This window comes from Danio aesculapii, chromosome 1 (assembly GCF_903798145.1).
Source record: "Danio aesculapii chromosome 1, fDanAes4.1, whole genome shotgun sequence".
Taxonomy (NCBI): domain Eukaryota; kingdom Metazoa; phylum Chordata; class Actinopteri; order Cypriniformes; family Danionidae; genus Danio; species Danio aesculapii.
The window spans coordinates 48966425-48984168 of record NC_079435.1 but is presented as its reverse complement, the minus strand read 5'-3'; the positions used below and the strand labels follow the sequence as shown (position 1 = coordinate 48984168).

The following is a 17744-nucleotide window of genomic DNA, read 5'->3' as shown; positions in this document are numbered from 1 at the left end:
CCTCGAGACAATACTATCTTGGAGGTGTACAGACAATTCCTTTGTCTTCATGCTTGGTTTGTTCTTTGACATGCACTGTCAACCCTGGGACCTTATATAGACAGGTGTATGCCTTTTCAAATCATGTCAAATCAACTGAGTTTACCACAGGTGAACTCCAATTAAGCTGCTGAAATATCTCAAAAATGATCAGTGAAAACAGAATAAAAACAGCCTCACGGCAAAGGCTGTGATTACTTATGTACATGTGATTTTTCAGGTTTTTTATATTTAATAAATTTAAATTATATATTTTTTATATTTAATCTTTTTTTACATAATATTTAGGAAATAAATGAAATTAATCCATTTTGGAATAAGGCTCTAGCATAAAAAAATGTGGAAAAAGTGAAGCGCTATGAATACTTTCCGGATGCACTGTGTATATGTTAACAAATTGATCTCTTATTATGTTATTACCTGATACCAACTGGAGCATGCTCCAAAACACTAGCAAACAATACAGCAAACAGTTATACAGCGCCATCAAAAAAAATCTCAGCCAGACTAATGGAATAAGAAACAAAATAAAAGTAGCTTGTGATTAATGTGAGTAGTTGTATACTGTGTATTATTCTATTAATGTGATGTAGTATTGTGTTATAATGTCTGGCACTGCCCTGTATGCTTTGTTGTAATTAAAAGATGTATTATATATACACACACAGGTGTAATCCAGTGTACTCAATATAAGCCAGTGCCAGATGAAGAGCCCAATGACACAGATGTAGAGGAAACACTACAGAGAGTCAAGAGCAACGATCCAGACCTCACAGAGGTGAACCTAAACAACATCAAGGTGCCAGTTGCTCTCATTTATTTACACTTTCTCTCAGAGGTTCTGTATTTCTGTATGTAGTTTTAATGGTTTTCTCCTTCAAGTATGTTGTATTTTTCTTTATTCTGGTGATTCTTAGAATATTCCAGTGCCAACTTTGAAAGCATATGCTGAGGCTCTTAAAGGGAACAGTGTTGTGGAGCGTCTCAGCATCGTCGGCACCAGAAGTAACGATCCTGTAGCCTTTGTGAGTTCAGATTTTTTTTAAGTTCTGTAAAATTCTAAATAAATAAATAATCAATGGATCAGTAATGGTGTAGAATATAAAAAAGTAATTACATGTAGAATAACTATGTGAGCATACAGTTGAAGGCAAAATTGTTAGCTCTCTTGTGAATTTTTTTTTATTCCTTTTTAATAATTTCCCAATTTCAAGTGGTGTTTAATTTTCACTATTTCCTAAAATATATATATATTTTTGGAGCATTTTTACGGAGACCTAGAACTGACTTGATGGTGGGGGAAAAAATGGGTGGAATTTTATAACGTTTTTGTGTTATCTCGCAAAGATGTTTTTCATCAAACACTTCCTGTTCACTTCATACATGTCAACCCTCCCATTTTTGCTGGGATTCTCCCGTATTTTACAATTCTGTCCCGCTATCCTATCATGAACTATTTTCCCATAATTCTCATATATTTTTAATCTTGAAAGCTCGCTGAAATTAATATAAAAATGTCTGCATTCACTTTCTTTCCATTAAAGCTGTGCGTCGATCATCGCCCTTCAAATGCAACCTCTGAATCAGCGAATGCATGTATAAGCGCTGACTGACGGGCGCGCTTTGTATGATAAACTGATCCCAGATCAGCTTCTGTACATGCCATTTAAAAAATATATTTTTCTATTTGTTTTTCTTCTTCCACCCATTTTTTTTCCCCAACATCACGTCCCTTCTGGGTCTCTGTAAGTTTAAGTTTGCCTTGAATAAAAGTATTTTTGAAATACTAATTCGTTTAATATTAATTCAAATTAATTTAAATGGTCAAATTATTAGTCCCCTTAGGGTTTTCTTTTTAAACAACTGTTGTTCTCATTTACCTCGCTTGCGTAGTTAACCTATTTAAGCTTTTAAATTGCCCTTTAAGCTCAATTCGAGTATCTTTCAACATAAATAGTAAAATATTATGTACCGTCATCACGACAAAGACAGAACAAATTAGTTATTAAAACTATTATGTTTAAAATGTGTTGGAAAAACTCTTGTCAAACAGCTAGAATTTTTTTTAAAGGAATAAAAACTTTACTGAAGGGCTAAATAATTTGACTTCAAATGTAAAATTAAATAAAAATGTAATTTTATTAACCTGGAATGCATTTAATTGAAATGAAATAATGTTAGAAAAAATTTTTGAAATCTGTTTTTAAATAAATACTGCTTTTAAAAAAACCTGTTCATCTATAAATGCTGAAAAAAATAGTAGTATTTTCCCACAAAAATATTGACCATTTAAGAAAGCACGACAGTTTTATTCATTTATTCATTTTCTTTTCGGCTTAGTCCCTTTATAAATCTGAGTTCGCCACAGCGGAATAAACCGCCAACTTATCCAACACATGTTTTACGCAGCGCATGCCCTTCCAGCTGCAACCCAACACTGGGAAACACCCATACACACTCATTCACACATACACTACGGACAATTTAGCCTACCCAATTCACCTATATTCACCTATATCTATATGTCTTTGGACTTGTGGGGGAAACCGGAGCACCCGGAGGAAACCCACGCGAACGCGGGGAGAACATGCAAACTCCACACAGAAACGCCAACTGACCCAGAGGTGTTTGACCAAGTGGAGTTTGCATGTTCTCCCCGTGTTCGCGTGGGTTTCCTCCGGGTGCTCCGGTTTCCACCACAGTCCAAAGACATGCGCTATAGGGGAATTGAATGAGCTAAATTGGCCGTAGGGTATGTGTGTGAATGCAAGAGTGTATAGGTGTTTTCCAGTGTTGGGTTGCGGAAGGGCATCTGCTGTGTAAAACAGCTGGATACATTGGCGGTTCATTCCACTGTGGCGACCCCTGATTAATAAAGGGACTAAGCCGAAAAGTAAATGAATGAATGAATGAATAATAATGAAATGCTTCTTCAGTAGCAAATCAGTATTTCACATCGATTTATGAAGGATCATGTTACACTGATAAGTAGAGTTATGATGCCGGAAACAACAATAAACTCAATTTTAAAATCAATTAAAATGGATCAAAATAGTCACAATTTATTTTAAGGTATTATTTTATTACTTTTGCCTCAATAAACTCCTAATTTGCTGTGTATTATAAAGTTATTATGGTAGCAGTTGGCTTCAGATATTGGATAGGATTTGCGATGTAGAATCATGAAATCAAAATCATGTACTTCATAAGTACAAATAAACAACCACTATTTTAATAATAGGCAGCCATACTGAGGTAGAAACATCTGGAAAATATTTGACAGAAAAAAATAAAGAAATAAATGTTTTTAAGGCCTCATTTGTTTGATCAAAAATACAGCAAAACAGTGATATTATGATGCTGTTAACAACAATAAACTCTGTTTTAAAACAAATTAAAACAGATAAAAATACATCATATTATATTTTAAGGGTACTATTCTTTAAATTGTGCCTTAATAAACTTCTAATTTGCTGCTTATTATAGTTATTATAGTAGTAGTTGGGTTAATATATTGGGTAATATTAGCAATGTAGAATAAGATCACGTACTTTATAAGTACAAATAAACAACCGCTATTTTAATAATAGGCTGTCTCACTGAGGTAGAAGCGGTTTTAGAATTGATATTGGTTATTATTGAGTGAAGTATTTTAGATATGTGCATGTTTGGGATCTGGAAATAAAGAAAAAATAAAGAAAAACATGTTTTAACGCTGCATTTGTTTGATTACAACAAACAACAAACTTTGTTTTTTTAAAAAAGTTACAAAATTAGTTTAAAATAAGTTAAAATAGATATAAATGCTGTCACATTTTATTTGAATGAATTCTGCCTTAATAAACTCATAATTAGCTGTTCATTAATGTAGTAGTTGGGTTCAGATATTGTGTAGGAATAGCGATGTAGAATAAGTACAAATAAAGAACCCATATTTTAATAATAGGCAGGTAATAAGCCACTGGTTAATAGTGAAAATTGGTACTTAAGCTAAAGTATTACCACAATTTTGACCACAGAATGTGAGTGCTAGTGCATGTGTTAAACATTGCGTAATGGTTTCCAGGCACTGGCAGAGATGCTGAAAGTGAACACCACTCTGAAGAGTCTAAACGTGGAGTCAAACTTCATTACCGGAGCTGGAATTCTGGCTCTCTTGGAAGCCTTAAAGAGCAACACTACACTGCAGGAGCTCAAGATTGACAACCAGGTACACACACACACACACACACACACACACACACACACACACACACACACACACACACACACACACACACACACACACATATATACACAATAATAGTGCAATATGAACTGTTATCCATGAGGTCAGGGCTTCAGTCTGAATATACTGATGATGAAGAGGTGATTGAAGGAATTAATTAGTTTTGTTTTTATTTTGTGTGTGTGTGTGTGTGTGTGTGTGTCATGCAGAGCCAGCCATTGGGTAACAAAGTTGAGATGGAGATAGCTAATATTTTGGAGAAGAACACTACTTTGCTGAAGTTCGGGTACCACTTCACCCAGCAGGGCCCACGCTTACGAGGATCTAATGCTATGATGAACAACAATGACATGGGTAAGAAACACACACTGAGAAAGAAGCATTTTTAGAAATAATATTGGCTTTTCAGCACCATTTCTCTAAATAAGTGTCTTCATTGTCACATGAACCCACAGAAATCATTCTGAAATGCTGAGTTCAACTATTTTGTTCCATGATTATTTTATTTTAGGATGTACAGTGCTCAGCATATATAAGTACACCCCTCACAAATCTGTCTTTTAAATTCATATTTTTAACAGGAAGCTGTACAATGTGATATTTGTGCATATATATTAGATTAGTCAGTACTGAAGCCAAATCTGGAGCTTGTCTAACAAAATAACTTACGATAACGGTCCAAAAACTAGTACACCCAAATTTATATGTTGTAGAAAAATATTAAATACAAATTTTAAGAAGAGGAAAAATCAAGAGAAGCAAAAAAATGTAAAGATTTTGTTGAAATTTTGTAGGTTGTAATTCTTTTTTGCAATATTTTGCTTGAATTTAATTGTATGATCTTTCGATTTCTAAATATGTTTGGTGACTAAAATATTATTTTAATAGATATATCTGATTAATAAAACAGAATACCAAAATATATTGCCTATATTCACTGAGAAATGGATACAAATAATCGTTTTCAGAATGGGGTATACATATATATATATATATATATGACGTTAAGAGCAGTGTATTTGTTTTTGCCCCATTGACTTCCATTATAATGACATTTTTTTGATTGCAAAACCATGACACCATATAATCATGCATTCTTGATTGGAAAGAGGTATAACTTGTAATTTGTACTGTTGATCATCAGTTTCAGCGCAAAAAAAGTTTAATTTCTGGCTTTTATAAGGAGTTATAATATATTGTGTGTGTGAAAGTGTAAGAGAGACCTTAGTGCCTTGATATGAGAAAATCAAATTAAGCGCCTCTCATACATAGTAAACACAGTAAGTGTATTTATGCACACATACTATAATCTGATGTTTCACTCCATAGAACTCCATATAAAAGCCAGAAACCTTTTTGTACAGGCCTATTTAAAAATTTTGATTAATTGTGTTAATTGTGCCAACTGATGATCAATAGTAAAAATGACAAATTACATCTATTCCCAACAGGAAAAAACAACAAAAACCAAGAATGCATGATTATATGGTGTCATGAGTTTTCAATCCAAAAAATTTTGTTGTAATGGAAGTCAATGGGGCAAAAACAGCCGCAAACATAACAAACGGGTAGTAAATTTGAGCAATACACAAGGGTTATTATACTGTAGCCTTCTTAAAAAAACGTTTTAAAATAAAATTTCACTCAGAAATGAAAATCTACCCACCCTCAGTTAGCTCCAGACCAGGATATTTGGAAAAATGCTGGAAACCTTAAGCAACTGAGATCAATAATAAGGTTGAAAATGCTATGGAAGTCAATGGACATTTTTTCTAATGCCTTCCTTTGTGTTCAGCAGAAAAACAATGTTAAACAGGTGTGTTTGAAGAAGTGGAGGGCGAGTAAACGTTGGCAGAATTTTCATTTTTGAGTGAATACTGTAATTTCTCAAGAACAAATCCAACTCCAAGCTTTTAAATTGATGGTGTGTGTGTTTGTATTGTTGTTGATGCATGTATGTATTTCCAGCACGTGTAGTTCGGTCGGACTCAGACGGTGCGATCACATTCACTCTGTCAGTCCCTGAGCTGGAAAGAGCCTTCTGTAAAAAGTTCAAGTTCACGTCAAAACCCAAGTAAACACAGAGTCTTGCCCTCCTCCTCTTGCTCTGGGCTCTACCTGCTGTCTTTTGACTCTTGTACTTTTGCCTCCTCGCAGTACTTCAAGCCTATGGATCATTTTGAGCTTTTGTTCTTTTTCCTCCAGCTCCCTTCAGTGTCTCCATTGCTGCATTTCTCTCCATCAAAGCAAATTCAGAACCTGTCTCTCTCCATTATCTGGTTCTTTCTTCATCATTTTGTTTTTCTGTCAGTCTGTTGTGGTCTTTGCTTGTCTGTCCAGTGGGTTGTTTTCAGGTTTAGTCTTCACTTTCTTTGAGAAAGTATTCTGGTGGGAAATGTCATTCAAATGCCCTCTGGCTTGCTGTGCATGCAAATCTCTCTCTGCAAGGAATAGTTCACTCAAATTTGAAAAATCCAGTATTTTACCAAAACATGAATGACTGAATTTGTGTGCAAATGGAGAATTAATCGGAGGGTCTCATTAAAGGTAATAGGGTATATGCCAAAGCATGCTAATAGGACCTTGAATTTGCCAGTAACCTAGGTTAAGCACTTCCGGTCAATTGTATGCCAATGCAAAAATCAGCACATTTAAGGTCTGTTTTCTTTAAAAATCAGCGATCTCCACTGGCTGAGTGATATCCGATATAAAGTGGGTCTCAGATTGTACACGAAGCACTGCATTAAATAACATTTTCCCCGCCATGTCTTTATAATATGAGCATTTATTTTACCCCATTATATTCAATGGAGCTTCTGCGCTAGCCTGCCGAATCTGACAGTCGCGTGCGAGTAAACAGCTTTTTGTCTCGTTTACGCTTGAGCAATGAAATTAATGCCAAAGTTTATTTAACTGATTGTATTTTATCTACATTACAACATCGATGCTGTAAAAGGAACCGTATAAAATGGAAAAAAAACTCACAATAACAGGTCACTGGAAGTTTATCAGTATGGGAAAAATACTAGCTCGCCATATACCCTATTGGGAATATGAGGTTCTAAAAAGATAAAGGCAAAATAAAAGTAGCCCATTCAACTTGTATGTTCTATTCAAAATCTTTTGAAACCATTAAAACTCCTCTTTATTTGAGTGAACTGTTCCTTTAAGTGCAATTATTCACTTTCTCTCTTTTGAAATGTATAAATGCAATAAGGAGTGCAAAAATTGTAAGTATGAAAGAAAATACATCAATAATTAATTATTTTCCAGTTAAAGTGTATGGAGTAATTCAGAGCGTTCATGTAGTTACGAAATCGTTGTACACTTTCCAACTTTTGTTTTGTTTAGTTTCTTTTATTAAAAAAAAACAATCAGTGTTTAATGAAAAAATAGATATTTATTTAAATTTTAGATTTTTTGTTTTGTTTTATTTTTGTTTTGATTGATTTTTGTTTGTTTTATTTTTGTTTGTTTGTTTTTTTGTTTAGTTTAGTTTTTTGTTGTTTTGGTTTTGATTATTTAATTTAATTTAAGTTTTTTTGTTTTGCTTTATTTTTGTTACTTTGTTTTACTTTGGTTTTGTTTATTTTAGTTGAGTTTAGTTTTGGTTTGATTTATTTAATTTTATTTAGTTTTGTTTATTATATTTAAGAAAAACATTCGTTGTTTAATTAAAAATACATATATAAATATATATATATATTTTTTTGTTTTATTTTAGTTTTGCTTCATTTTGTATAGTTTTTGTTTTGTTTATTTTAGGTTATCTTTTAAATTTTGTTTTAGTTTAGTTTTGTTTATTTTAGTTTAGTTCAGTTCAGTTCAGTCTAGTTTTGTTTTGATTTTTTTATTTAGTTTTGTTTATTTTATTAAAAAGACATTTGTTGTTTAATATATATATATATATATATATATATATATATATATATATATATATATATATATATATATATATATATATAATTTATTTTAAGTTTATTTTTTTATTTTTTTATTTTATATAGTTTATTTTTATTTTTGTTTTGATTGATTTTAGTTTTTTCTTGTTTTTATTTGTTTATTTTAGTTTTGTTTATTTTAGTTTTTTATTATTTTAGTTTTGTTTATTTAATTTAATAAAAAAAATTGTTTTTGATTTATTATTTTTTGTTTGTTTTATTTTTGGTTTGGTTTAGTTTAGTTTAGCTTAGTTTTGATTCATTTTTTGATTTATTTTATTTAGTTTTGTTTATTTTATTTAAGAAAAGCATTCAATGTTTATATTTAATATTTAAAAATATTTTAATTAAAAACATAATGGCATTATAACATTATACATAATAAAGTGTGACATATGGCATTACTATAATGTTTTTCATAAAAGAAAAAAATGGGTTAAACTATTTTACGGTGTTTTAAGGTGTTCTTGTTTCAGTACAACTATTAATTTAATGATAAGTAATATTAATCACATTCCTAATATATATTTAGGGTCAGGTTTAGGGTTAGTGGCATGTAATAATGCATTATTAATTGTAATTACTGTATTAATTACATGGAACATGTAACAGGAACACCTTAAAATAAAGCTTTAGCAAAAAATACTGCAAATGTTTTATTTCCTGGAAAGTGATGTACTCTTTTCGTTTGTGTATGCAGTAAGAAAGAGAAGGCTTGAAGGAGGACCCATCTTTCCTAAATGTCGGACAAACGTGTAGCAGCATCAGGACTCCTCTATGGCCCGGGACCTGCATCACACCCCATCTCATCCCAAATCCTCCCAGCATTTCACCAGCAAGTCATCTAAAAAAACGTTCAATTCAGAAAGCCATTATTGTCCAAAGTCCCAGATCCAAAGAGCTGAAGGTACCACCCTCTGTTTGCCAGACACATGGTTACTCATGGCGGAGTGTTTTACAGATGTGTAAACTACCTGCCATAACATTAGCAGGGAAAAATCACCTACTTATGCTGATGGAAGCAGCAAAGATGAAAATGACGCTCGGTTTATCACAATGTTCTCAGATGACCTAATCTTCTAGCTGTAAACATTCTGACCTTACAGCCTGGCGTATTGCTGTTTGGAGGCTCACCAAAACCATCAAACTTGATTTATTGTAGCTGTGGTTTTGCCCTCTCCAGGCCAGTTTGATTCTCACTATAGTTTTAGTACTCGCACTCATTGCATAGAAGCATGCTGTTACTATATGTTTTACTCTTTGATATGATGTAATTTTGGCCTTTTTAAATGTTTAACAACTAGTAAAACTATTGCTGTATGATGGTTTTTAGCATGCATATTTCAGGTGAGCTCTGCTATGTTTTGTACACTAAGTGGTGCTTTTTTGTTGAATCCTCATCCTCTCCTCGGGTCATTCTGACCTTCCAAATAATACTATAAAATACTATCTATTAAAAAATATTATGAACTAAAATTAGGGTTCTTTTAAATGACAGAAGAATTTGATACTTTTGTTACAATTAACTAGGAAAACATAGACAAAAATTAGAAGATTCTTTTTTGTGGGTCAAGACTCTTTCACTTATGGGTCAAACCCACATATGAGTTCATGTGAAATGGGGATATTTTATTATTTATTTATTTTTACATTTTAAACATGTCAATTTAAATCTGAATGCAAACAAAGCAAATTCAAGCATTAGATTGGAGTTTGAAGCTTGCATGATTGCATATTTCAGTTTATTTGTTTTGTATAGAATCTATATTAACATCTATAGAAACCATAAACTCTAAAGTTTATTTGATGTTGTTGTTCCCATACAAGAGGTCATCAGAGAAACCCGATGACCCAGTGCATAATACATTTTAATGCTCACTGTTAAAAATGGCTGGAATTTAATTATTATTACATTTATTACATTATTACATTACGTTTAATGCAATATAATTACATTACATTTTTTGAGATAAACAAATAAAATACAAAAAAATCTGCATAAAGATTAAAAATTAACAAATGAACTGATTAAAAAATTCTGCACACAAAATTTAAAAAACAGTACAGTGTAAAATGCTGTTAGTTACGGTACTGTTCGGTTTACTAAAAAGTGAGTAAACCCATTACTTTAAAAGATTACTTTAAGTTGAGTAAACTCGTTGTAACTTGGAACTGTTATGTTGACCTAACTTAATTTGACCTCATTTTTGTAATTATGCACATGGTTCATTTACTTCAGGGTTCAGGGTTACTTCAGTTTTTACTATAAAAATTCCATGACTTTTCATTACAATTTTCATGACCTAATTCAATTTTCATGACCTAAAGTTTCATGTAATGTCTACATATACGTTTACATTTACGTTTACACAGCACATCATAAAACACACAATAATTTCAATTTATTTTTATATCTATGTAAAATAGATGATGCGTACACAGCACTAATAATGTGAGAGCATGTTTTGGCCAAGAAAATAAAAAGAAAAAACAACCAACCTCAATTCCAATATACTGACGTTTGTCAAATTAATTTTAGATAATCTTAATAGTTTGTTAAACTAGTAATCATTGGTAAAACTACTTGTATTATAAAGCAGCGATCACACTGCACTTTTTGCTCCGTAGACTTCCATTCATAGGCATGTGAATATAGACAGGAAACGCAGGCATGTGCGACAAGTTTCGCATTTCACTGCATTCGAAATTTTAAGCTTGGAGAATTCTTACCTGCAAAATCACATCAGGTGATTGTGTGAGACCAATAGAAGATTTTTAATATGGAGCAATCGCTCACTTTTATTAATGTCTAATCATATTGTTTAACCCCACTCTTTTCGCAGCGATGTACGACAGAATTTTGCAAGCACAAGCTCTAGTGTGACCGCAGTCAATTTGGCCAAAAATGTCTGCTAAATGACTAAATGTAAATGTAATTTCCATGACTTTTCCTAAACCTTGAGGGTTTTTCTGTTTTCCAAAACTTTTCCAGGCCTGAAAATGCCATGTCAAATTTCTATGACTTTTACAGATTTTCCATAACCGTATGAATCCTGGTACGTATTAATTTTAAGGGAACTGATTTACTCACTTTTTAAATCTACTAAACCAGGGGTGTCCAAACTCTGTCCTGGAGGGCCAGTGTCCTGCATAGTTTAGCTCCAACTTCCTTCAACACACCTCCCTGGAAGTTTCTAGTACACCTAGAAAGAGCTTGATTAGCTGGTTCAGGTGTGTTTAATTGGAGTTGGAACTAAAATATGCAGGACACTGACCCTCCAGGACAGTTTGGACAACCTGAACTAAACGCTTTAAAATCAATGGGTTTACTCACTTTTTTAAAAATTTTAAAATTCCATGTGAAATCAAAATCTAAAAGGGTCTTGATTTCACATTGTTATTCTTTAGTTGAATATTTAATCTGTGCAAGTTAATCCACAGAAAAAAAACTAAAGAAATTTGTTTTGCCAATCCTCAAAGTCATTTGCTTCTGTGTTTGGAGTGGTTTGATATCCTGCTCTGTTGATGTCAGTTCGACTGCTTCAGTCACAGTATTCTTAACCACACCCCCTTTTACTGGCAGTTTGCCATAGATATTTACATTAGATATCGCCTACCCTGTTGGAAGGAATGCATCAATAGAGCCGCCATTTTAGTACAGGGTGGCGCTCCTTTAAAATGAATCCTGGACCAAGGTGCAGTGAAGGTCTGGCCATCCAGAGCCAGAGATACACACATATACACATATATCTATGTTGGGAGTTTTCCCGGTGGTCAATATGCAAATATTTTTTTTAAACTACGAAAATGATAATTTTACATCACTTTTCTACATGGATGGATATGTGACCGCACGAGCATTCCTGACAAAGAGCGTGTGTTTGTGTACATGGAAATGTATTATCCTCCCTCCCTGTTTAATTTGATCTAATCCGTGTCCTGAAACAAACCCCCTCTCCAGCTTTCACTTCTCATTCTAACAGAGGGAGCGATTCGTTTGTGAATGAATCTCCGTTATGAACGACTGGTTCACTTAGCCGACAATGATACAAGTTTCTAACAGTATCTTGTTGTCATATTTCATTTACATTGTTTGCTTATTTTATTTAACAAAACTAGCATAAGCCTAGTATTTAGTGTGAGTTGGTGCTGCTTTGCCTTATGGTGAATGCAGTAAGAGACTGTATTATCATCAATAATGTTACTTGTTTAGAACAAAAGTTCTTCACATACAAAAATATAAAAAAAACGAAAATCTTACCTATGAAATGTTGTGCCTTTGTGCTTTGTTTTTTTTGTTTGCTTGTTACTACACCCGTACACAGCGCTAAAGTCCAGCATCTTCACATTGGCACACTGTCTTTGACTAGTGCGGTTGAATGGCATTTGTCCTGAAAGCACTGTACAAATGTGGCCGCGCTATTGACGCATGCTCAGGGTCCGTATGGGATATCTAGTGTATATATCTATGGCAGTTTTCTATGAGGGAATGATGTGTACAAATCAAGCCCCGCCCCTACTCAATATTCCATTTCAGTTGGAAGTATGCATGGACGTCAACATACTGAAATAAGAATCAGCAACTCCAGATTCACGCAGACTTTAGTAAAGCGAACGAATCACTTTTTAAAGTGTGACACTTCGGAAACAAAAACTGGAAGGAAGGATGAGGGTTTAACTTATATCACCAAGATGCAGACAGTTTTTGTCACTCATGTCGCCTTGAATCACAAACTCACTTGATAATCTGTGTGAATGTACTTTAATTGATCACTCGATAACAGTGAAAAGCCTAAGCTCAATGTACTTTCACTGTTCAAGCATATTTATGTCATTATTTATATATATATTTTTATTATTTTATTTGGGAAAACTTAACTGTCGTGTTTAGGATAAGCTGCATTTCGTTTTCGCAGTTAGCAATAATATATCACATTTATTGTAGTGACAGTGATTCTTTTATGATAGGCATTTATCATCAAATGAATGTGGTCGATGTGTGTTCTCAGTCTTGTGCTCAGCAAATGCACTTCTACTGATGATCATAGCACAGAATAGAAAGCCATAAAACTATATATATATACAGTATATATATATATATATATATATATATATGCATTATGGCATATGTTCTCATTAAGTAATGTCCAGGTTATATTTCACCCAAAATCAATTATAATTAGTTTAAAAAATAACATGGACTGGCTTAATTTTAGCAATGTGGAAAACACAGAATCATTAATACAGTCATAAACACACAATTATTTGTTAAGAATAGATATGTTTTGGGAAGTCTGGCTTTTCTTGTCTCCTTTTCTGAAATCACAGTTATTTTGACTCACGGATTAAATAAAAAACAGTAACAGTTGTTTTTTTCAGCATACATTGCTCAGCATAAATGGGTACACCTCTTACAGATCTCTCTTTAAATTAATAGTTTCAATACGATGCTTAAGAATAATATATTTGTCTACATTTGAAGGCAGAATTATTAGCCCACCTGCTTATTTTTTCCCTCAATTTCTGTTTAACCGAGAGATTTTTTCAACACATTTCAAAACATAATAGTTTTAATAACTCATTTCTAATAACTGATTTATTTTATCTTTGCCATGATGACAGTAAATAATATTTGACAAGATATTTTTCAAGACACTTCTATACAGCTTAAAGTGATATTTAAAGGCTTAACTGGGTTAATAAGATTAATTAGGCAAGTTAGGGTAATTAGGCAATTAATAATGATGGTTTGTTCTGTAGACTATCGAAAAAATATAGCTTAAAGGGGCTAATAATATTGACCTTAAAATGGTTTTTAAAAAATATAAAACAGCTTTTATTCCAGCCGAAAAAAACAAATAAGACTTTCTCCAGAAGAAAAAATATTATCAGACATACTGTGAAAATTTCCTTGCTCTGTTAATCATCATTTGGGAAATATTTAAAAAGGAAAAAAATTCAAAGAGGGGCTAATAATTCTGACTTCAACTGTATATATTAGATCAGTCAATACCAAAGCCCAAACTGGAACTAATCTAAAAATAAAAAAATAAAAAAAACACTTTGGTCACAGACCAAAAATGAGTACACACACATTAATATGTGGGGGGAAATTAATAAATAAAAATATAATAAATTGTAAAAATCAAGATAAACAGGTTTCTTTTGTTGCAATAGCTCATTTGAATTTAAATGTATTATCTTTCTATTCTTAAAGATGATCGGTGATAATGGATATCACTGTTAATTAAAATTAAATGTTTCATTTAAATGCATTCATAATTATTGGCTATATTCACTGAGGACATGGATAAAAATAGTCATTTTCAAAAGGGGGTGGACTCATTTATGCTGAGCACTGGATGTCTTTATATATGAGGACATAGACATGATCTCCAGAGCAAAATATGATCAGATATTATTGTATTTCTCCTGAATTGTCATTATAGTAAGTAGCAAAGAACCACAGATCTACTGTATATAGATCAGTGGAAAGAACCAATATGGAAATGTTGTTGGTTCCGATAGCTCTCTATATTTGGAAGATGATCACCAATATATTAACCAATAGACAAATCTTTATGTGAATTTATATATTTATAGATAAGCCATTTAAAAATATTTATATTCATATAACAATATCTATGATTTCTGATATATAGTGCACTGCTAATAGCGAGGTTTTTACTGTGAAATATACCAATAACCTAGTTTAACTCTGTAGAACTAATAAAACAAATTAAACCATGTGTTTTTCATACATCTTGACATTGAGGTGAAATATAACCTGGTCAAACAGTCTCTCGGCAGTTTTCATAAGACTAGCCCACATATTCAGCCTGGCATGTTGCCGTGATTTACTTTAGAAATTTTTTTTGTTTTGTTGTTGTTGTCCGTAGCCGTCTCTTTACTTTCCCAGCACAGTAAAAGTCAGTGTGTTATGTGGGAGTAAACATTTTCCTGCTGTTTAAAAGACTAAACATTTATAGACCAGAAAAGGAACATTTAATGTTGCAGGCCCGTAATCATTGCCATAGAGAGCCTGAGCTGGTGCGCGTATGTACATTTTTATTAGTGCACCTTACTGTATGTGGTTTATTGAGTTAATAAAGACGGAAAAAGTTGTGTGGAAATGTTGCTCTCAGCAGAAACTCTGTTTATTAAACTGTGTCGGGAATAATATTTCAATATTTCAATATTTTATACTTGGAGAAGCTTACTAATTTCTGCTTACAAATGATTATTGAATTTATATGTTAACAAATGCTTTTAAAAATAGTTTAAAATTAACTTAAATGTTTAATTTGAAGTGTATTTTTAGAGGCAGTGAAATTGAATTGGTTTTTCCTTCTTTTCATATCCGTAGATTGCTTTGCTGCAGTGTGACAAATGTATTTTTAACCTGCAAGTATATACTTCAGAAATGTAGAGTTTTTTTGAAAGAAGTCAAGTTTAAAAAATACAGTAAACAGGGGGGATGGGGGATACGTCCCCCTCACTTTCAGAGACAGACCATTTAGAAACAGGTTATTAATAATTATATGAACGTAAACGTTTGGATCTCACACAGCTGTCTGCACCACTTTTAAAATGCCCACTTCGCCCCTGATAGTAAAATAGTAATATTGTTAATTATTTTAAAAATGGTATGTTGCTTTGTTTTTATTTTTTACTTTTTCAATATAGACTTCTATCCAAAAATGTTTATGAAATATATTTTTATTTAAAAATAAAGTAAAAAATTGCTAGTTTATATTAAAAATTGTTAAATATAATTTCTCGCTTTAATGGAAAAATTCCTTTCTCATGACCATTGATCTGATTCTTAGTGTCACATGATCCTTCAGTTGGTTATTTAGTTAGTTTATTATTTTTGTGGACAACATGGTACATTTTTTCATAATATTTTTATTCATAAAAAATTCGAAATAAATCAGAACAGCTTTTTTTTTTTTTACATTTCAGTTTCTACCAGTTTCAATCATTTGAACACATCCTTTACTGAATAAAATATATAAATTCAAAAGATTTTTTATTTAATATTAATTGAATAATATTACTATTATTAACGTTCATTCATTGAAACTATTATTATAAATTATTTAATGAATTTTATTATAAATTATCATCATTAATTGAAAAATAATAAGATTAGTAAAATCTCAAAAATCTAAAATTAGCATATTTCTCAGCCTCCTGTGCTCATTTTCCAATTATTTCATTTTAAAGGCAATGAAAACAACCTCTTCTTTGCCATAAAAGTAAAATGACTTAATCTACACACGAAAGCCTGAGAGAAATGCTCATTTTAGACGAAGATTTCAGATGGAACTGTTCATATATAAGGTAATATACATTTGTAAAATCTCCATATGTAATATTAGCTTACACATGCATCATTCTACTCTTTAAAGGGGCTGTATGTAAGTTTTTGACTCTTCTACAGCATAAATATACCATAATATGTTTGCAGATATTTCAGAAGCATGCCAAGTGAACTTTCTTGTTTATCTGAAAAACAATGCTGAAGTCTGATATTCTTCTTTGAAAATGTTTGGTATGTGCCAGAATGTCTGTCTTTGTTTTGTTTCTTTTAACCCGCCCAATGCCAATTATATTTCAGCACCCAGGTTGCCTTGGCGGAAAACACCGTACTTCATTTGTTCAGTCAGAAATGCTCACAAAGCATGCGCTCATGAATGAAATGCAACTTCTGGTGAACAGTAGCAGAATCCGAAATTCTTCCACATGAGGTTATTAATTAGCAAATAATATAAATATTTCAAGCGTAAACATTAGGTGAGCAGGTTGCATTGTAACCCAGTGTCCTAACAACGCTACGTGACGAGATTTGCAGTGATAAGAAATTTGGCTGTTTGCACCAAACGAAACACTAGAGAAATTTAAATACAGCCATTCAGAAGCACAGAATATGCACTCACTCATGAAATGGTAAAGTCTATTTAAAACATTTTAAACCTCTTTAACATTATTAAATGTAGATGCTGAATCACTGATATGTGTTGGTTTTGAGTCTAAATTTCAAATGGTTTATTTTATTTTCATATCTGAGGTGAAGTATCTGCTGCTGCTTTCAGTAGTATGGCAATAAATGTCATGTAAAATGCCGTTCAAACTCACATCGTTAGCATTTAACACTGAATAAAGCAAATGAGGTGTCCCTGACATGATCATAGTTCATTCTGTTGTTCACCTGTGAGAAATAGAAGTCATTTCAAAAATAGAAATTTCAGGTGTTGGTTAGGACAGAAACACCTTTTAGTATGGAAAATATTTCTTCTATCGAGTGCTTTTAGTTAGAAAACTGTTCAAATCAGCCTTTAGGCTCGATAGTCAGGCACACTCACGTCAATCTGCCAACCTACGCTTGTGTTTGCTTCTCAGAGAAGGAGCCGGGTGAAAATGTGTTTTGATCCAGGAATGCAATAGCTATTTCAACCACTGGGTGTCAAACTTGCATACTACACCTTTAAATGTTTGATCGCTGTCTGTTTTCAGTATTGAAAGACAAAAAC

At 32.3% G+C, this 17744-nt stretch overlaps 1 protein-coding gene across 2 annotated transcripts in view; it reads left to right on the top strand.

The window, feature by feature from the left end:
- Positions 1 to 15341, top strand: part of tmod1 (tropomodulin 1) — a 33903-nt gene extending 18562 nt beyond the window's left edge. The window contains exons 6-11 of one of the 2 annotated variants that reach the window (XM_056461807.1): positions 708 to 838; positions 957 to 1064; positions 4106 to 4249; positions 4477 to 4621; positions 6236 to 6341; positions 8909 to 15341. In XM_056461807.1, coding sequence (XP_056317782.1) covers positions 708 to 838; positions 957 to 1064; positions 4106 to 4249; positions 4477 to 4621; positions 6236 to 6341; positions 8909 to 8927 — 653 coding nt within the window. In that variant the 3' untranslated portion in view covers positions 8928 to 15341. The remainder of the gene's footprint in view (positions 1 to 707; positions 839 to 956; positions 1065 to 4105; positions 4250 to 4476; positions 4622 to 6235; positions 6342 to 8908) is intronic. The other variant, XM_056461815.1, reaches the window with a different exon arrangement.
- Positions 15342 to 17744: the final 2403 nt, after the last annotated feature.